At 42.6% G+C, this 22433-nt stretch overlaps 1 protein-coding gene across 3 annotated transcripts; it reads right to left on the bottom strand.

Moving 5' to 3' along the window:
• Positions 1 to 1273: 1273 nt before the first annotated feature.
• Positions 1274 to 21426, bottom strand: LOC139542892 (dystroglycan 1-like). Of its 3 annotated transcripts, none has more exons than XM_071348846.1 (3): positions 21135 to 21426; positions 8272 to 8868; positions 1274 to 5802 (listed from the first exon to the last, which is right to left on the bottom strand). In XM_071348846.1, the coding sequence occupies exons 2-3, from the start codon at positions 8644 to 8646 to the stop codon at positions 3499 to 3501; spliced, it is 2679 nt and encodes an 892-aa protein (XP_071204947.1). In that variant the 5' UTR covers positions 8647 to 8868; positions 21135 to 21426; the 3' UTR covers positions 1274 to 3498. The 3 variants fall into 3 exon arrangements, with proteins under 3 accessions (XP_071204947.1, XP_071204948.1, XP_071204949.1); XM_071348847.1 differs by lacking the exon at positions 21135 to 21426 and adding an exon at positions 20867 to 20994; XM_071348848.1 differs by lacking the exon at positions 21135 to 21426 and adding an exon at positions 20587 to 20787.
• Positions 21427 to 22433: the final 1007 nt, after the last annotated feature.

The following is a 22433-nucleotide window of genomic DNA, read 5'->3' as shown; positions in this document are numbered from 1 at the left end:
AATTAGCCATGTCAGCTAACAATTTTTCGATTGTTAAATTAGTCTAGCCAGTTATCTAAACTTGTAGTAATCATGGCCGAATATCAACCGGGCACGTGCTCAGGGGCACGCCCCATTGATTTTGTTAGTCACTCTGACATCATTAACATGGCATAAGTCATGGCAAAATGTGTAGAATTGCAGGTAATTCGCTTTGAAACTGCAAAAAAAAATCTCTGCCCATGGCTAAATGAGTAGAATTGCATGACATTTGCTATAAAATGTCACAATTTCTCTCCGACCCATGGCAAAATGTGTAGAACTGTAGAAAACTGCTTTAAAACTGGATATTTTCTCTAAGCCCCAATGATTAAATGTGTAGAATTGCAGGAAATTAACTTTAAAACATTTGGGGAAAAAAATCTCCACCCTTAAGAGGGGGGTCAAACATTTTCTAGGCCTGCTTGGCGTGGGGACCAACCAACCAAATCTCGCTTAGAGCCCCCAAAAGGCTAGAGCCGGCCCTGACTGGCCCTAATCTATCACTCATTGGACTTGCACTTAAACAGTGGCGTTTGTCAAATACAAAGACCTTTCCAATCCATCGTCGTGAATAATGCAGAGTATCTGTCCGCAGGGTCACTCCATTTGTGGTTTCTCACAAGAGGACAACATTTAGTGCTAAAGGTACAGAAGACCTGCAGGTTTAATTAAACCGCCAAAGTAGGGCAAGCTTAATATGGGCTTTTCAAGTGCTACAGCTCCTCTGGTTTACAGTAGCTCCACATCTTTGTTCAATGTGTGATGATTAAATGATTCAGATTTTCATTCATTATACATATTTGTAAACTGTTCATGTGAACATTAAACTATTAAGAGGTTGTGCAGCATTAGGCCCATGACAACTATCCTGGGTACCAGTCTTTTTAGATATCATTCCACTCCTGTCATTTGCCAAAGACAGGAGTGGCAAGGAGTGAAACACTAGCTAAAAAGACTGGTACCCAGTTTAATCAAAAACGAGCAGATGGTACGTGTAGCTACACATATGTTTAGGATTATGAAAAGTAATATGAGACATGATTTAAAATACTGATGGCTAGTTTGTGGAGTGAGAAATGTGTTGCTGATTCATTCAACCGCAAGAGATTCTCATCAGATATGGATCCCAATCATGATTGTGAAATAGAAGAAAATGGTAACGTGATTAAATCACATCCAATAGTGATCCAATTCATTTTTCACAGAGGAACAAGTGACCAAAGGGAAAATACAGGGTCTTTGAGGCTTTACAAATAGTAGTACATCTTTATTAATATATTTTCATAAAACAATTTGAGACCGTATCAAAAATTCAGTAAAAACATTAGATTTTTTTTCTCAACCATTTTTCCTTATGGTGATATCAGATATGAAACGTACATTATTCACTTGTCTTCCTCCCACATCGTATTCTTTACAGGATGCAATATTTTCACTGATGGGAAAGTCAACTTTTTTTGCCCCCTTCAAACTATGATTTAAATTTATGACATCGTGATCATAAATCTAGACAAAAAATTTAGAATAAAATTTCCCTCCCACTAGCATAACTCTACTGATAAAACACATTAACGTTATGAGATCTTCAGTTTCACAGGCACACCATTATGTACATACACTTGTCTCACAACTGATGATGACTGAGAGACTAACGATACAGTGCAGCAGCATAGAGGCAGAGAGCACGGATATTGCAGAACTGTACGTTCCTCCTCACTTTTCTTATTTCATTTATTTAAAAGTTAAGGTTATTTTCTCATTGTGATAAAATCTCTTCTGCAACAGACCTGGTCCAAGGGAGACCTGAACCCCAAAACTTACATCAATACTAAAACAATTGATCAATCTAGTAGCCTAATTATTTACTTCCATCAGTTCACTCTGCTGCCTAGTTACAGCATCTCATTGACCCAGCATTATGATGAAAAAGAAAACAGGAATGCTTTGCTTTATCACTACCTTGGCAACCCTGGAATAGTACAGTGCCTTCAGAAAGTATTCATACCATTAGTGCACATTTTGTGTTACAATTTAAAAATATATATTTTTTTCTCTTCCCCTTCACCCATCTACACACAATACCCTATAATGACAAAAGCAAAAACATGTTTTTAGAGATGTTTGCTAATTTCTTAAATGTAACATAAGAATTCATACCCCTGAGTCAATACATATTAGAATCACTTTTGTCAGTAATTACAGCTGTGAGTCTTTCTGGATATGTCTAAGAGCCTTGTACTCAGGACATGGTCAAATTTCTTTGCCACATTTTTTGCAGTTTCACTGTACTGCACATTTTTACTCCTGAACGTATTTAGGGTTGCCATAACAAAGGGGTTGAATACTTAAACAAGACATTTCAGCTTTTCATTAATTAATTTGTAAAACATTTGAAAAAGCATAATTCCACTTTGACATTATAGGCTAGTGTGGGTAAGCCAGTGACAAACTAAATTTAATCAATTTTAAATTCAGGCTGTAAAAAGTCAAGGGGTGTGAATACTTTCAAAAGGCACTGTATAGTGATCTCTCTGTTTCAGGGGCAAGATCAGCGGCAAGTTAATACACCGATGTATATTGACGTCGTTATTACTCCTGTTTTGTAATCCCCTTACATTAAGAAGTGTGGTCACTCACTATCAGTCTATGATTTACTTGTTGATCAAGTACAGTACCTGTATAGCAGAGGATATTTCAGTCCCATTATGCATTAAAAAAAAAAGTGTCCTTTTTAGGCTACCAGTTAGAATGTTCAGTTCTGCCGGACACAAAGGGCTGGTTTTATTAGGCGTCTGCACCAGTGAAAGTTTTACACCTGTTATTTTTAAGAGGGGATATAATGTAAAAGAAAGAAAGGGGTAACATTAAGAGGAGAATATAAAATGTAAGGTTATGATGTAAATAAACGATGGTTTCATGTTTTTAGTTTGACTTTGTCTTAGACGACCTTCTAAAAATAACAGGAGCAAAATCTTAGTAGAGCTAACCCAAAGACCGATAAGTGATATACTGTAATTGGTATAAAGATGAACTTTGTGATTGAGAGCCTACAAGTCTATTGTCATGGTGACATTTGCTCCAAGGCCTTTGCAGCCTACAGTCTCTCGCGTTTGCATTATTTTCTATACAATAGAAACAGTACATCTTCAAAGATAAAAATTATTATTCTTGGCAAGAACAGATAAAAAAAATTAAAAAAGATTACGCAAGAGTCGAAAGCATAACTATGAAGGACAACAAAAGAAACGAGAGCTGGCGTTTACAAACGGTCTCTGTCCAGTTTTCCTGTGCCAGTGTTAGACTTATACAGTACGTTATCCATAGTGGTCACTTACACAGACGTGGTCGTCTACTCTGGCTATGTCAAAGCCATCCCACTGTACAGTGTGTGTAAAATCCCTACGGAAATTGTCTTCAAAGAAAGGTCACCACAGCTCCCCCTCTTCCTCCATCCCAAACCCAAGGCTCCTGTAAGCGTTAGGGAGGCACGTAGGGAGGTGGTGACCTGTAGGATGTCATGTTCTTGGGGCGGGACCCTTTCCCCTCGATGGGGACGGTGAAGGGTGGCGGGGGCTGATAGGGGGGTGCGTTGGGGTCATCATCATGGTAGATGGAGTACTCCTCCATCAGGAGATCCTGGTTGAGCAGGGTGCTGTGAGGGCCAGCCATGTTGGGGTACTCTGGAGGGGGCAGGGGTGGCTTCTCCTCATGCAGGATGAGGGGGATACTGGAGGATGGGGGAGACTTGGAGTCGTCCAGCTCATCTGCAAAGATGATGGGCACGCCTTTCTTGATGAAGGTGGCCTGCTCCTCAATGCTCATCTTGCCCTTGCGCTTCTTGCGGTAGCAGACCATGGCGATGACGCCGGCAATCAGCAGTAGCGCCGCCACCACCACAGCTGGGATAACTGTGTGCAGGTAAACATCGTCACTGGTGCTACGACCAGTGCCAGGGGAAGGAGTGGCTGGAGGGGGAACAGGGATGGTCACCTCTCCTGGGGGCACGAACATGTAGGTCTGGCATTTGTTGGTGCCGCGGACGGAGATGTTGATGGGTTTGAAGTCTGGCTCCATGGCATTGGAGAAGGCCAGAGTGGGCCTGCCCTGGGGGTCGGAGATCTTTCTGCTGAGGACGGTGATCTGGTCCTTGGGACAGGGGCTCTGCTGGAGGCTGTTGTTGGTCCACTCCACCACAATGGAGCCCTTGGTGATACTCCGCAGGGTCACTGTGCTGGTGTTCCGGTCACCCAGTGCATACGCCAGCTTCTTAGTCAGGAGGATCTTTTTGTGGACGTTGTTGGCCAATGTCTTGGGTTCACCATGGAAACGGGCGGCAAAAACAACGGAGGGCTTATCGGTGGCCGGCCAACGGTTGACATGGACCTCAAAGGCATCTATGGTGCTCATGCCTGCCTTGTCGGTGGCCAGCATAAAGTACTCGTGTTTGCCTGCGTGTTCTTTCTCTGGGAGACCGTACAGGAGCTGGATGGTGCTGTTAAACTGGATCCAAGAGGTCTCGCTCACCACTTCGTTGTGGTTCTTCCTCAAAGTCAGACGCAGCTTGTCCGTGGTGCCGTCCTCTTTGTCGAAGAAGGTATCTGGAGGAATCTTCACCTCAAAGTAGGTCCCGACCCAGGCATTCACCTCGTCGATGGGGTTGCGTAGCTGGGGCTTCTCATTGTTGTAGTCAGGAGCAGGAGATAGAGGGGTGGTGCGTCTGGGTGGCTTAGCCGTGGTGGTCTTAGGTTCTCTGGGCACTGGAGTGGAGGTTTTTGCCTTCTTGGTTTTCTTGGTGGTGGAGGTCTTTGGCCTTCTAGTGGTGCTTGGTGGGGTGGGAAGAGCAGTAGCCTCTGGAATAGCGGGCCGGGTCATAGTAGGCTGGATGGGGATGGTACTGGTGGTGCCCAGGACCCTAGTAGGCTGAGGAGCCCCTATAGTAGGAGTGTGGGCTATCTGATCTCTCAGCCTGTTAGTGGGCTTCACCGGCAGGGGCAAGGGTCCACGGACAGGGGGAGCAGAGCTGTCAGTGGCTGGGGAGATGGAAGGGGATGTGGGGGTGGGAACAATGCGAGTAGGGGGCTCAGGGTAAGTGGTTGGGGGGAGCAGGGAGGGTACAGGGGTGGGGGTGTTTCCCAGCTGCCTCCTGACCCGTTTCACCAAGTGGGGTTTCTTGTTGACGATGTGCCAGCCTACCACTGGGTAGCCTAGCTTGGACGACATGGACCCATCCTTGGCAGGCGATTGGACGCTGTTGATGTTCGGAATGTTAGACTGGTCCAGGGCGCAGCCCAGCTTCCATGACAACAGGGCCCCATTCTCCACCACCTTCTTGGCATTTCCGGGCCCAGCCATGAAGGCGGACATGTCGAACAGGCGGTTGTTGATGACAGGGACCACCCTCATGTGCTCCAGGGGGACACCGGAAAACTTCTTCATGCTGGCCAGCAGGCCTACCCTCTGATGAGCGTTCATCTTGGTGAGGTCGGCATCCAGGATGATGGTGAGAACAGTGACGGGCTCCTCGCTGCCGCAGGTGAATGGCTGGAGGTTGTTGGCTTCAGCCTGGAGAGCCAACAGGGCCGGCTCACCGTCAGCCCACTCCTCTGGGTGCACCTCAATAGAGAAGACTTTTAGGCCATGGCCACTGTTTATCATCTCAGAGCCAGAGAGGGAGATATGGTGGACACCTCTGTCCTGCTCCAGGGCCAGGCCTCGTAGGATGCAGCTCCCTGTGGCCCAGTACAGCCAGGAGGGTAAGTGTTCCTTTCCCACCTCAGTTAACTGCAATAGGAGAGAAGAAGAAAGGTTTAGAGATAGGGCTCATAGATCAAAAAACTCTGAAAGGACAGGGTGTTTCACACAAGAGGCTGATCCTGATGTGGAAAACTCAGTCTCACATTTTTCATTGACTCATTTCGTCCATCTGTACTGCGGTCTCTACCGACGTGAGCAGGAAGCTCTGCTCCCAGTGAGCCCCTATTCACAAAATGACAGCCGCCTGAGTCATCTCCCCTTCATTTTGAGACATTACGATTTGTCAAGATATTATTCCCAATAATACAAGGAGCCAAAAATAATATCTTCCAATTCAAACTCCTCAAGGAACAAATTGCACAACAGTCAAATAAAAATCAGCATTGATACAGTGAGAGATAATGTACTGAGAGGCATGAATATTATGCATATCCATTCCATACATAGCATTGCAAATATGTAAATATTTGGCTAGTTAAGAACGTAAAGGCTAAAACAAATTGCTGCCACAGAATGATCTAGCCTAGAGTACGTTTAATATCCAATAGAAATCATTGCAGAAGGGTTCAAAATGTCCATACGAGCTTGCGGAGGAAAAACTGAATCGGAAATAGAAGAGAATGAAAGGGTTGGGGTTATGTAAAGTTAAGCCTATTGGGCAGGACTACAATGCTGCCCAAAAAGGCTTTGTTTCCTCCATTCTCCATCCACACAGATTGAAGGCAATTTTCTGTTCAGCTTTAATAACTGTTCCCAAAATCCAAAGAGAATTTGAGAGATGTCTTATGTCCAAGGTAACCTCCTCACATTGCTATTTCAACATGGACAGGAAGACTGAAAAAGGCACTATTGTGATCAAGCCGCTGGGCACAAAGGATTACAGAAATGAGGTAGAGGAGCATACAGAGTGACATGTTGAATGTTATACACAGAGTGTACAAAACTTTAAGAACACCTTCCTAATATGGAGTAGCACCCCCTTTTGAACAGCCTTAATTCATTGGGGCATGGACTCTACAAGGTGTTGAAAGTGTTCGACAAGGATGCTGGCCCATGTTGACTCCAATGCTTCCCACAGTTGTGTCAAGTTGGCTGGATGTCTTTTGGGTGGTGGACCATTCTTGATACACACAGGAAACTGCGCATGAAAAACCTAGCAGGGTTACAGTTCTTGAACCACTCAAACTGATGCGCCTAGCACTTGCCATACCCTGTGCAAAGGCACTTAAATCTTTTGTCTTGCCCATTCACCCTCTGAATGGCTCACATACACAATCCATGTCTCAAAGCTTAAAAATCCTTCTTTAATCTGTCATCTACAATGATTGAAGTGAATTTAACAAGTGACATCAATAAGGGTTCATAGCCTTCACCTGGATTCATCTGGTCTGTCTAGGTCATGGAAAGAGCAGGTGTTCCTAATATTTTGTTCACTCAGTATAACTTGGGTTGCAGAATTACAGGAACTTTCAATAAATTCCCTCTTTTTTTTTGCTTTTCCAGAAATCCTGGTTGGAGGATTCTAGATTTCCTCATTTATTGAAAGTTTCAGTAATTTTGCAACCCTACATATAAACTGGCATATTACATCATATAAAGGAAGTCAAACATCTGAGCAGCTTAACATCAAAGTTAAATTGCATACATGTATTCAATGGCACGATCGCATTCAGGACATCATACATTTCCTTTTCATTGAAATACAACAATACACTAAAAGGTCCGTTCTAGAGAGCCCTGTTCAATCAAAACCGATAACCAGGTTTCCTAATGTGGGCTACGACGAGCCAGTCTGCAACGAACATGAAGCACTGTATCAACTATTAACTTGGGTCCAGCCCGACGCTTGCACTTTGCAACATTGCATAAAATATTCTTGGCCCTCAGTTTCCCCGCCAGTGAGCTCAGGACAGAAAACTGTAGGCTATTTGTGCAAGGGATAAGAAGCAGTGCTTGACTTGGGCAAGAACTCACTGGAGCCGATGACCAGCACATCAAATGTTCTACTGCTTGAGCTCCTCCATTGGATCAGACAGCATGACAGTTTTCCCTTCCACGCTGAGTGGTTATCAAAAGAGATGAGAGATGGAAAGATTTTTCAAATGCATTGAGCTATACAGAGCCTTCTGCATTGTTACGACATTTGGGAGCCTCCTACCACGTTGTCCCCACTCTCCACATGGAGCCTCCTTACCACATTTCTGGATCAAGAATAAATTAGCTTTTAGTCTAGGCCTCCGCAATGGATTAGTTCACTGAGATGGGCCAAATACATATCTGTGTTACTGCTCGACTAAAACAATCTTGGTCGACCGACAGCTTAACGACCAAACAATCGACCAGTCGACTAATTGGGTTCAGCCCTAATTATTACTATCAGTGTTCATATGGACATTACAGCAGTGGTTTGATTATCACCATTAGATCCACCACCAGTATGTGGGGTGGGTCACTATATTCAATCAGGAGTAACATCCTAGTCATGACAATGCTTACCTTAACATTGCAACTGCCATTCTTCGCCCTGGGCGGAATCCTCAACTGGAAACCCTGGCCCACCACCGCTGAAGAGTCAGGGATTCCTGCAGGGGCCACCTCTGTGACCGCAGCCAGGAACTCTGGGATACCCGTGGGAGGTCCCTCTGTGGCTACAGAGGCTGCAGTCTGCAGGTCAGAGAGGACAGAGGAGTGCATGGAGGCTTCCAGGTCCACCGACAACATCTCCCCCAGGCCCTCCACCAGTTGTCTCCTAGGCACACTGCCCTGGACCAAGGCCACCAGTAGCCCCAGCACTAGGGGGATAGTCCTGCCTGGGGGAGGTCTGGTTCTCCCCACACCTCCACAGTCCCAACCGCTCTGTTTACAGTGCATAGTGGTAGGCCTATGTGTTCCCCGCCTCCTCCTTAGGACGACTTCAGGACCACATGCACTGGAAGTCAGAGTGATGGAACGATAGTGGTGGGTTGGTTCCTCTGGATGTTTGTCTTTGTTGATAATTAATAAGGTTTTATTTTGTGTTTCCTTTGTCGTCTTCCTCTGTTATCCATGAAGAGAGTCTGTGGCAGGTAGTTAGTCAGCCATGTTAGTCAGCCACTGCAAAGAAAGAGAACCACTGTAAAAACCTGATATCATTTTTTAAATTAATAAACTCATCAAGTGTTATTTGTCTCCACAAAAGACCTCTCAAGCTTGTGCGGGCGAGTCCATTTTTCAATACTGTATAATAACAAAGAAATTCTCTGCACCCATTGTGTTGGGTTTTACAAAATATTGAGCGCAAAAGAGAGATTTAACTAACAATATTTCAATGCAATGTTCCATGAAGTGGGCGAACGTAACAATGACAAAACAAAACGACTGGGGCAAAACTGAGTGCTAAAACATTTTGCATTCCCAGGATAGAGACGTTTGTTTTTTTGCCTTTATCAGAGCAGTTATGAACTAGCAATCTAGTGGGAGGCCTGACTAAATGAACAAGCAGAATCTAAAAACAGGCTTTGATACAGAAGACCAAGCATGAAGTAGTATTCCGATACAGACACTGCCATAATTATTTGCTAAGAGGGTATGTTGATCTCCCACTGATCTCTTCGCATGTCATGGAGTTCAGAATAGCAGTTCTCATGAGATGGCAGACAGAGTCAAAGGTCGTTTGTCTAGGTTGTAAGTTTTAATTAGGTGCCCTGGGGGTGGGAATTAGAGCCTCCACTGTGCTGACCCAGCCAACCCCAATTCTGTAACGCTGAGAGACGGGCAGTCCAGGGTCGGCCAATCGCCTGGAATCCTAATGCCAAGCAAACATAGGCTGTGACGTCAGCTCATCAGGACTATACCAGACCATTTTTCGCAAGAGAATTTGAATGGAAATGAGCATTTATATTGCCTAAACAGGAAAATTCCTATTTACAACTGACAGCTGTTATTGCCTGGTTGTACTGTTCCTATAGGTCTCATTTTCTCCATTCAGTTGTGTTCTGCGTGAACTTATTCACAGGTAGGATTGCAAAGGGTCGGAAACTTTCCGGTAAATTTCCAAAATTTTTCCATGGGAAGTTAAGCCTGGGAATGTATCTTAAATTCATTTAAAAAAAGTTTGCTTATAAACTAGAGGTCGACCGATTATGATTTTCCAACGCCGATACCGATTATTGGAGGACCAAAAAAATCCGATACCGATTAAAATCGGCCGATGCTTGTTTATTTGTGTGTGTGTGTGTATATATATATATATATATATATATAATAATAATAATAATAATGACAATTACAACAATACTGAATTAACACTTATTTTAACTTAATATAATACATCAATAAAATCTATTTAGTCTCAAATAAATAATGAAACATGTTCAATTTAGTTTAAATAATGCAAAAACAAAGTGTTGGAGAAGAAAGTAAAAGTGCAATATTTGCCATGTAAAAAGACAAACATTTAAGTTCCTTGCTCAGAACATCAGAACATATTAAAGCTGGTGATTCCTTTTAACATGAGTCGTCAATATTCCCAGGTAAGAAGTTTTAGGTTGTAGTTATTATAGGACTATTTCTCTATACCATTTGTATTTCATATACCTTTGACTATTGGATGTTCGTATAGGCACTATAGTATTGCCAGCCTAATCTCGGGAGTTGATAGGCTTGAAGTCATAAACAGCGCAATGCTTGAAGCACAGCGAAGAGCTGCTGGCAAATGCAGGAAAGTGCTGTTAGAATGAATGCTTACGAGCCTGCTGCTGCCTACCACCGCTCAGTCAGACTGCTCTATCAAGTCATAGACATAATTATAATATAACAACACACAGAAATACGAGCCTTAGGTCATTAATACTTAGGTCTTTGATACTGTGAACCATCAGATCCTCCTCTCCACCCTCTCCGAGCTGGGCATCTCCGGCGCGGCCCACGCTTGGATTGCGTCCTACCTGACAAGTCGCTCCTACCAGGTGGCGTGGCGAGAATCTGTCTCCGCACCACGTGCTCTCACCACTGGTGTCCCCCAGGGCTCTGTTCTAGGCCCTCTCCTATTCTCGCTATACACCAAGTCACTTGGCTCTGTCATATCCTCACATGGTCTCTCCTATCATTGCTATGCAGACGACACACAATTAATCTTCTCCTTTCCCCCCTCTGATAACCAGGTGGTGAATCGCATCTCTGCATGTCTGGCAGACATATCAGTGTGGATGACGGATCACCACCTCAAGCTGAACCTCGGCAAGACGGAGCTGCTCTTCCTCCCGGGGAAGGACTGCCCGTTCCATGATCTCGCCATCACGGTTGACAACTCCATTGTGTCCTCCTCCCAGAGTGCTAAGAACCTTGGCGTGATCCTGGACAACACCCTGTCGTTCTCAACTAACATCAAGGCGGTGACCCGTTCCTGTAGGTTCATGCTCTACAACATTCGCAGAGTACGACCCTGCCTCACGCAGGAAGCGGCGCAGGTCCTAATCCAGGCACTTGTCATCTCCCGTCTGGATTACTGCAACTCGCTGTTGGCTGGGCTCCCTGCCTGTGCCATTAAACCCCTACAACTCATCCAGAACGCCGCAGCCCGTCTGGTGTTCAACTTTCCCAAGTTCTCTCACGTCACCCCGCTCCTCCGCTCTCTCCACTGGCTTCCAGTTGAAGCTCGCATCCGCTACAAGACCATGGTGCTTGCCTACGGAGCTGTGAGGGGAACGGCACCTCCGTACCTTCAGGCTCTGATCAGGCCCTACACCCAAACAAGGGCACTGCGTTCATCCACCTCTGGCCTGCTCGCCTCCCTACCTCTGAGGAAGTACAGTTCCCGCTCAGCCCAGTCAAAACTGTTCGCTGCTCTGGCACCCCAATGGTGGAACAAACTCCCTCACGACGCCAGGTCAGCGGAGTCAATCACCACCTTCCGGAGACACCTGAAACCCCACCTCTTTAAGGAATACCTAGGATAGGATAAAGTAATCCTTCTAACCCTCCCCCCCTTAAAAGAGTTAGATGCACTATTGTAAAGTGGTTGTTCCACTGGATATCATAAGGTGAATGCACCAATTTGTAAGTCGCTCTGGATAAGAGCGTCTGCTAAATGACTTAAATGTAAATGTAAATGTAAATGTAAATTAATGTGGTCAAATCCAGAAACTATCATTTCAAAAACAAAACGTTTATTCTTTCAGTGAAATACAGAACCGTTACGTATTCTAACGGGTGGCATCCCTAAGTCTAAATATTGCTGTTACATTGCACAACCTTCAATGTTATGTCATAATTATGTAAAATTCTGGCAAATAAATTACGGTCTTTGTAAGGAAGAAATGGTCTTCACACAATTCGCAACGAGCCATGCAGCCCAAACTGCTGCATATACCCTGACTCTGCTTGCACAGAACGCAAGAGAAGTGGCACAATTTCCCTAGTTAAAAGAAATTCATGTTAGCAGGCAATATTAACTAAATATGCAGGTTTAACAATATATACTTGTGTATTGATTTTAAGAAAGGCATTGATGTTTATGGTTAGGTACACATTGGTGCAACGACAGTGCTTTTTTCACGAATGCGCTTGTTAAATCATCACCCGTTTGGTGAAGTAGGCTGTGATTCGATGATAAATTAACAGGCACCGCATTGATTACATGCAACGCAGACTACTAACTAAATAAACTAGTAATATCACCAACCATGTGTAGTTAACTAGTGATTATGTTAAGATTGTTTTATTTATATGATAAGTTTAATGCTAGCTGGCAAATTATCTTGGCTCCTTGCTGCACTTGCGTAACAGGTAGTCAGCCTGCCATGCAGTCTCCTCGTGGAGTGAAATGTAATCAGCCATAATTGGTGTCCAAAAATGCCAATTACCGATTGTTATGAAAACTTGAAATCGTCCCTAAATAAATCAGCCATAATTAATAAGCCATTCCGATTAAATCGGTCGACCTCTATTATAAACAGTGAACCTTTGTGGGATACACAAGGCAATTCTAGGTCTTGTAGCATATTTTGGCTAAACTATCCCCAATTCAATGGAATTGCAACCCTCTGCATGCACAGTGCATTCTTCCATCACATCACATGTACAGATGATTCTCAAGATCTTGCACACTAATGAGATGCTATTGAGCACACACTACTACACTGTCTGAGCAAAGGACTACATGCTTTCTGGTAAGTTTTGATTACAATATTGGGTGGGGTGAATATATTTTATATGACATACATGATTTTTTGTTAACTAGTAAATAGAAGCCTATAGCAAAGTGTGTTTAAATCATTCTAACTCAATTTCTGCTAGTTAGTTTTTGCTATTCACGTGGGTTTTAGCTTGCTTGAGCCTGCTAAAAGAGTGTTAATTCACCTGTTTCCATACATGTTAAAACATTTACCTTACAAAGGAGTTGTTTAAATCTGCTTAACTATTTAGGTCTTTATCATTGTATGTTATTTAAAAAAAATCTTAACTTCTCCAGGGTAGGTGAGATGCTAACGTCCCACCAGGCCAACATCTGGTGAAACTGCAGAGAGCTAACATTTTAAATACACATTCGTTGTATTAAACATTCTTGTAAATACATGTATCATACATCATTTAAAAGATGAACGTCTTATTAATCCAGCCGCTGTGTCAGATTTCAAAAAGGTTTACTGCAAAAGCAAACATGCGATTTTCTGAGGACGGCGCCCCACACACACAAGTATTACTAGCATTTTCCAACCAAGCATTAGCGTCACGAAAGTCAGAAATAACAATAAAATAAATCGCTTACCATTGAAGATTTTCCTCTGGTGGAAATGCCAAGTAAACTCTGGCGTAAAAGAGGTTCATTCGCCATTGCAAATCCTACTTGACGGAGCCACGAGTGTTACGTATAGCAGTACATATTCAATAGCATTTTCAACAAGTTTATATATTTACATTATGGCGAATAAATCATGAAAAGCTAAAACAAAGTCTAGGTATACAGATTTAACCCAAATTATAGAGGACATTGATAGAGACAGCCCCCCCATCTCACAGCTAACCTTCAGGGAGCTGCTCATCCAGGAGCTTGCTAGCTACAGCAAGGCCACTGCAGCACCTTCTGCTCCGTCAACCAGTGGTGTTCACCTGCCCAGATTCCTCTCTGCAGGCATGAATGTGCCTCAGGGCAAAAAGGGCACAGTGGGGAGGCGACGTTGTGCCCTTTGTCACAGGAAATGCCCCATCACCTGCACCACCTGTTCAGTAAGCCTCTGCTTTACAGCAGAAAGAGACTGCTATAAAATATACAATATTGTAAATCGAAAATGTGTAAATAGTTACCCTTGTTATTTGTTTGTTTATTTTTTTTTTCATATATATATATATATATATATATATTTTTTTTTTGGGGGGGGGGGGGGGGTGTTAGAATAGCATTTATGTATTTTGTATATAGTTCTTTCCTTCAAAATGTATCACTGTACCAATTCGGCCACTTGGGTACATTTGGGTACATTTGTGTGGGACACCTGGGTGACTTCATGCTCAATGTCATGTAGCTCGCTTATTTTTGAAGTTATCTGTCTAAAACTTTTCTCAGCTATTGTTGCCATCTTATGTTCTTCATTCAAATCATCGTATCTGTATGTTTGGCTGTTCTTGGTCATTTGAAAGATGATGCAGCAACAATAAAAAACAGAAAACGTATGTTTATTTCCTTGTATTTTCTTCTACCAGATCTATTGTGTTATATTCTACTACATTCAATTCACATTTCCACAAAATTCTGAGTGTTTCCTTTCAAATGATACCAAGAATATGCATATCCTTGCTTCTGGGCCTGAGCTACAGGCAGTTAGATTAGGGTATGTCTTTAGGCAGAAATTGAGAAGGGGGGGTACCCCAAAGAAGTTAAAAGGAAAATGCTACAGGCACTATCTGATCTGTGGAGACATTTCACTGCAGCTAATAAAGATGTGTACATTCTCAAATATTGTGCCAAATCATGTGAAGACTGCAACAAAGATGCAGAATCTGGCCAAGTGCATAACGTTCCCTCAGCGCTCACAACAAGCAACCTCTGACAAAATACCCTCTACTTCTATTCGAGGTCAGACACCTTATCGATAGCAACAGCTATAGAGGAACGTAGTCAGAAAAATGCTGATGAATGTCTTGCTCGAGCTGTGTATGCAACTGGTTCACCTCTGATGCTCACAATCAATGTGTATTGGAAGATATTTCTGAATGTTCTTCACCCAGCATACACCCCTCCAACCAGACATGCTTTCTTTACTAAGTTGCTGGATGCAGAGTTCAAGTGAAGGTCAAGCAAGGCAGAGAAAGCAGACTGTATTGCAATCATCTATGATGGGTGGTCGAATGCTCGTGGGCAAGGAATAATTAACTACATCATTTCCACCCCTCAACCAGTATTCTACAGGAGCACAGACAAGGGACAACAGAAACACCAGTCTCTACATTGGAGATGAGCTTAAAACATTCAATGACCTTGGACCACAGAAGGTATTTGCACTGGTGACAGACAATGCTGCAAACATGAAGGCTGCTTGGTCTAAAGTGGAGGAGTCCTACCCTCACATCACACCCATTGGCTGTGCTGCTCATGCATTGAATCCGCTCCTCAAGGACATCATGGCACTGAAAACAATGGATACACTCTACAAGAGAGCCAAGGAAATGGTTAGGTATGTTTAGGGTCATCAAGTTATAGTAGCAATCTACCTCACCAAGCAAAGTGAGAAGAATAAGAGCACCACATTGAAGCTGCCCAGCAACACCCGTTGGGGTGGTGTTGTCATCATGTTTGACAGTCTCCTGGAGGGGAAGGAGTCTCTCCAAGAAATGGCCATATCACAGTCTGCTGAGAGGGGTAAGCAGCCTGAAACTCCTGAAACCTATATCAGTAGCCATTTCACAGCTTGAGGGAGACAATGCCATCCTGTCTGATGTTCAGACTCTGTTTGCAGATGTAAGAGAAGAAATCCATACTGCCCTGCCCACTTCACTGTTGACACAGAGGAAACTGCAGTTCTGAAATACATGAAAAAGCGTGAAGACTCCTGCCTGAAGCCCATACACGCCGCAGCGTACATGTTGGACCCCAAGTATGCTGGCAAGAGCGTCCTGTCTGGTGCAGAGATCAATAAGGCCTATGGTGTCATCACTACCGTGTCACACCAACTTGGCCTGGATGAGGGCAAGGTTCTTGGCAGTCTAGCGAAATACACTTCCAAGCAAGGGCTTTGGGATGGAGATGCAATATGGCACTCGTCAGTGCCATCTCATCAGCCACCTGGTGTAAGGGACTTAGTGGATCTGAGGCTCTTTCCTCCATCATCCTCCAAATCCCACCAACATCAGCCGCCTCAAAGTGCAACTGGTCCTTATTTGGGAACACACACACACCAAAGCACGCAACAGGCTGACCAATACAAGAGTTCAAAAATTGTTGGCCATCCGGACAAATTTGAGCCTGACGAGCCATCCTCAACAAGGTTGGAAAGTGATAGTGAAGATGAGGCCTCAGTCTGATGTTGAAGAGGTGGACATTGAGTAGGTCCAGGGAGAAGACATGGAAGCCTGAAAGGAAGACAACCAAATCTTTAGTTTCTAGACTATCATTTTACAGATGTATGTTGAAAACGTTTTTGGGAGATGCGATGGATCATTGTGGATCATTCAATATTCCCTTTCTTTTGTTGTTCAGTGAAATCATCCCATGTGAAGAGTCAACTCATTTAAAGTTCAATTGGTAACTAACTTGTGTTTTTTATTTCTATTGGAAGGATTTAATCATTTGCAATGTCTACTTATGATAAGGTAAAAGGTTATTGTTTCTGTCTCCAAAACATCTACATTTAAAATGGTATTAATATTAATTTGCATATATTTCCGTTAATTCCCCATATATTCCCGTTAATTCCCCATATATTCCCACGGAAAGTTTCCACCTCTGAATATTCTCCAAAATGTGCAACCCTATTCAGAGGGATCTTTAAAAGCCTGCCCTTACAGTACCTTTCGGAAAAGCCAATTAAAAAGGGGATGAGAAAGTTCAGCACCACAAACAAGCACAGCTTTGATTCCCCTTTGGTCTATCTGACACTACAATAGTCATTCTGCCTTCATCAAACCCCACAGGCAACTGATAAGGCTTACCATACAAATGGATCTAAGCATTTTCTCTCCCCTTTAAAAACACATGCTAACATCATTCAGCCTCTGTAAAGAAACTAAAAGAGAGAAGGGAGGGTCAGGATCTCTGGTCTGTACACTCTGCTCCGCCGGCCTGGCTAACGCTGCTCAGAGGCCAAACCCTGTCATCACATTGCTTTCGAGATCAGACGTGATCGATTGCAGAACCTCAACTTAGATGCAAAGTCAGCAAATCGTCTAAAGTTAGGGCCAAGTGTTTTCCAAGGGAGCCTTCACTCATAGCGACTCAGTCGATCGTTTGAGTGGGAAATGAAAAGTTACGTTTTTAGGCCTATTCATTCAATATTTCAGATGTTTTTTTCGCCCCCCTTTTCCTCCCAATTTCAATCTTGTCTCATCGCTGCAAAACTATGCATTTTGCTTGAATTTTTGCATCACAACAATGAAGTGTAATGGACTGGGTCTTTAATTTTACTCCCCTTTTCGTGATATCCAATTGCGATCTTGTCTCATCGCTGCAACTCCAACGGGCTCGAGAGAGGTGAAGGTCAAGTCATGCATCCTCCGAAACATGACCCGCCAAACCGCGCTTCTTAACCCGGAAGCCAGCCGCACAAATGTGTCGGAGGAAACACTGCTCAACTGACATTCGAAGGCAGCCTGCAGGCACCTGGGCCACCACAAGGGGTCACTAGAGCGAGATGAGCCAAGTAAAGCACACCCGGCCAAACCCTCCCCTAACAACCCTGGGACAATTGTGCGCCGCCTTATGGGACTCCCGTTCACGGCCAGTTGCGACACAGCCTGGGAACGAACGCGGGTCTGTAGTGACCCGCGTTCAAGCACTTGCAATGCAGTGCCTTAGACCGCTGCACCACTCAGGAGGCTCTATATTTCAGACTTTTAATGTCAGTTATGCCCCATTTACATACTTTCTAAATTTTAAAGAGATGGATCTCTCTACAAAAACAGGTAGACCATTGACAACAGAAAGCACTGCCGTTTTTGCTGTAGAAGGAGATTGTTATGACTAGCTCACCAGCTGGGTGAGAGGGAATGTTCCATTAAGCCCCATCCACAGGGTTCCTTTGCTCGGCACTATCCTGCATATAATCTGCAATGCTGGATGCAGGCAGGCACACACACCATCTCAAATGCATGGCTTATTTTTATTTTATTTACTGCTGCAAGGTCAGCTACACATTTCTCAATTGCTGATGTTGCCTAATTTGGAGCAATTGTACAATTCACAAGTGAGTGCTCATCCAGGAGCTCAGTTAGTCAGTAGATGACTGAGTAATCAGTCATCTACTTTTCAACGTGAGATAATTTAACCATTTGTTTGACCAGTAGATGGCTCTATGGTGTTTAGGTTCACTACCCAACCTTTCTGAAGCTGTAAACCATGACAGCTGTAGCTTAATACTCTGAACTAGTTAGTCATCCTCGTTTCACCTAAAACCAGAGTCTGATCTGATGACTTATTCCATAACTCTGAGACATGCAGATGTAGGTTAGATCAGAGATCCCAATCAAACCACTACCAGAGACAATTCTATGGTCTGCACTCTCCCTGTACACTCCCTCCTTGCATGAGGCTCTCTCCTTCCTTCCGCTAGGAGCCCCTGACTCAGAGCAGTCTGAATAGAAAACACTGTACAGTCACACTTTCTATAGCTGCCTCCTTAAGAAAGACACGGCCAAGCTGGCAAACTGGCAGGGGATGGCCTATATTAGAAGAGGCTGGTGAAGTCCACAAAAATGGACTGCTAGGCTCAATCATCCAATTCACTTTCCCTCTGCTTATTATGTAACAGCACAAACAAGTAACACACCTGCCATGTTTACACAAAAGTGTTTATATTTAATTCCGCCAATACCTACACCTTGCAATAATCTACACAGGCAAAAAAGCTATTTGTGCGACAGTGTGCATCAAAGTGAGCTCGCTACTCACTGTGGCCTAGATTCTATTATGTTCCAATTTCCTGAACATGATTCAATCATGTGTTCAAACCAAGGATTCATTTCAAGGCCCATTTCCCAAACAAACAAGAAAAGTATTTGATGTGTTTCTGTTCGCGCCATACCTAGCTACAGTGCAATAGCAAGGAGGAATATGATGCAACGAAAAACACAAAAGCAGTGAATTTCTTAAGGAGTCTGAGACGTTAGTTTAAATGGTGAAGACTTGTCAGTAGATTCTAACATTTCCATTGTAGCCTATACCCAACAGTCGTGCCATCCCTGAGAGCATAGATCTTTGACATAAACCCTAGTTGGAAGACTCAGTTAGCCCAGTCTTGGAAATCTGTTAAACAGCAGGTGCTTAAAATTCAACAATAAGCCAAGGAGCACCTAACAAAGAAACTATCTTTGTAAAATTGATACTTCTAAGAATGCAAAGTTAAGTTTGGTAAGGTTGCAATTAGGGAACATTTTCATTTTGGGAAGGTCTGTCAGTAGCCTAAATCACAACCAAACAGCTACTATATCTCAACTCCTCACACAATAACACAGAATAATTGGCTCAACTAACTTCAAACTAAAATGAAGTCTTTTTTTTACAAATTGAAAAATGCAGTGTGGCAGAGCACATTGTTAGGCCTTCAAAGCCTTGTGAAAATTATAGCAAATGTTATTACCATGCTGACAATTTCCTAACATATTTACAGTCAGAATAATATAGCCGTGTTCATCTCCATGTAGAAAGGATGTCTGCTCCATCCAGTTCCAACCAAAGAGGAAACGTTTACATGAAATTATATCCGTAATTCCTCTTCACAATCATTTGCTGTGGAAATAACTTGAAACCATCCAAAATAATTAGGCCTCAAATGCACACTGGCATTCAGAGCAAATTGAATTGACGTATCCAACGTCCACCAAAGCAGCCACTGGAAAGTACATGATCTGAATATTAAACATTTCCACAAGACAAGCTTGCCTTGCAATCTCAGACGATTGGATGTTCCCTCTGTTACCCAGTCAGACCCCAACCACTGAACATAGCTGAAAGTAACTTAACTAGCTAGTAAGTAGGCTATTCAAATGTTGACCTTCGTATAAGGATATGTAGGCTAACTAAGTGTAAACGGGAAATGTTTAGCTAATGTTGCTGTGAAATCCAATCAAGCAGCAATTTCATGTGATTCAAATTATAAGACGGTAGTCAGTAGCCAATATGGCAAGGGAAGTTGAGCGAACAACTAATTTAGTTAGTCAGGTCTTAAAACCAAATTATCAACAGTAGCAAGATGAGACAATGTAACGTAGTCTAGTACTACTAACTAGTTACTTAACGTTACATGCTAGCGTAGCTAGCTCAAAGTAATAAAGGTTCCCTGTATTTAAAATATGAGCGCTAAAAATACATTAATATTCGCCATAGCTGCTGTGAAGACAGACAATACTCTCAGCAGTGGCAAACAAACATAGCTAGCTACTAAATTAGGTCAGCTAGAATGTTAGCAGAATAAACAATTGAACCTTGAATTATCGAAAAAGTCCTGATACAAAAAAATTAAAGGCATTCTGTCATTCCATTACAAGGAGGGCCCTGCCTGCCCCGTTTCGGGTGGTATGCTAACTACCTAGCTACAGCAAGCTAAGTAGCTAGCTAGATAACGTTAGAGAAGCAGGCCATTGCTAGCTAGCTTTATTGGACTTCAACATATTACAGACACTTACAAACACCAATCGCAAAGCAATCCTTCCAACAGTGATGATACATTTTTTTAACACGAACGGATTGTTTTGGTAACAAATATGCCAAGAACCGCAAACCGACACGACCATCATAGCGCTCGAGCGAGATGCACCTGTTCTAACCGTACGCGGAAAGGACTCGCGGTTTTAGCTAGTCGTGTGTTCGATCTAGGCTCGAGCTTCACTAAAACTCTATCTTGCCCAATGTAGCTAGCGAAGTTAGTTATTAAAACAGACAATTGATTCAATAAAAAATACGAACGTTTGCCTCCTTTCTCCCGTTCCATCCATTATTTTAAGATGACGACGAGAACCGAAGAATGACCACTGTTGTTAACCTTCCGTCGAGAAGATGCAGTAGAAGCTAGTCTCGATTAATCGAATGTGCTAGCTAGTCTTTATAATGGATGGTGACAAAAGACACTAACAATTTAGGAAATAAATGACACTGATGAATAATAAAAACGGATTGATTTTGTTTATTTAGAGAATTTGCTATTATATTGAGAGAAATAATCATGAAAACTGACCTTGTTAATTTAGGTAAGAATGTTTCCTCTTTTCTCCCTTTCAGTTCCTCATCGGTGTGAAAAGAAAACCGCGATAAACTCAAAAACCTAAATAGCCATCGTTTACGCGTTTAGTGTCACTGGAAATAAAGACAAATTGGTAGGCCAACCCCGAAAAGTCGCCGCTATCCAGCTCAGTTGTCAAGGTATTTTTAAACATATGTTCAACATTGTTAATCAGCTGGAAAAGATTGCCACTTCACACGTCTCCTAGTCCTCCCACACTGCTGCTCTCCCCCACCCTGTTCTTGGAGCTTCAGGTTTGTTATAATCTCGCTATATCACATAACTCCTCCCGTTTTCAGATTCGCACCCTAATTTGCAGTGGTGGAAAAAGTACTAAATACTCATACTTGAGTAAAAGTAAATATACCTTAATAGAAAATGACTCAAGTGAAAGTCACCCAGTAAAATACTACTTGAGTAAAATTATAAAAGTATTTGGTTTTAAATATACTTAAGTATCAAAAGTAAAAGTAAAGGTAGAAATCATTTTACATTTCTTATATTAAGCAAACTCGACAATTTTCATATTTTTTTATTGACGGATAGCCAGGAGCACAGTCCAACACAGATATAATTTACAAACGGAGCATTTTTGTTTAGTGAGTCGGCCAGATCAGAGGCAGTAGGGATGACCAGGGATGTTCTCTTGATAAGTATGTGAATTGGACCATTTTCCTGTCAAAATGCAACGAGTACTTTTGGGTGTCAGGGAAAATGTATGGAGTAAAAGGTACATTATTTTATTTAGGAATGTAAGTGAAGTAAAAGTAAAAGTTGGCAAAAATATAAATAGTAAAGTACAGATACCCCAAAAAACGACTTAAGTAGTACTTTAAAGTATTTTTTAGTTAAGTACTTTACACCACTGCTAATTTGGTTTTGACAGGGTCTAGGTAAAATGGGCCATAATTGCATAACTGCATCTACATGAAAGAAAAAAATTATCCTCAACCAAGTTTGTAACATTATTGCAACACTATAGTCTGAGAAAAAGATATATGCTGGTACAACATTTAGCCAACATTATTTGATACAATACCTTTTTTGATAAATCTATTGATCTATGAAATGTAAGTTAATTGTTTTATTTTGCTTAGAGATTCGATCACAAGTTATCACATAGCCTGGCTGCATACAGTCTGCGGATGCTTTGTAAGAGCACTTAACAAGTGACTTTTAACCGTACAGCCTTTATTAGCATCTAACATAACACACTTCATTTTTTTATTTATATGTTTTATTCAAATGTGATTA

The sequence above is a fragment of the Salvelinus alpinus genome, chromosome 17 (assembly GCF_045679555.1).
Source record: "Salvelinus alpinus chromosome 17, SLU_Salpinus.1, whole genome shotgun sequence".
NCBI classification, from domain to species: domain Eukaryota; kingdom Metazoa; phylum Chordata; class Actinopteri; order Salmoniformes; family Salmonidae; genus Salvelinus; species Salvelinus alpinus.
Note: the sequence above shows the minus strand (reverse complement) of the source record. Positions and strands in the feature narration are given on the sequence as shown.

Coding starts and splice junctions, on each gene's coding strand:
- LOC139542892 (XM_071348846.1), bottom strand. CDS start 8,646: ATGCACTGTAAACAGAGCGGTTGGGACTGTGGAGGTGTGGGGAGAACC. Junction 5,803..8,271: donor ATGGCAGTTGCAATGTTAAG/GTAAGCATTGTC, acceptor CTCCTATTGCAG/TTAACTGAGGTGGGAAAGGA.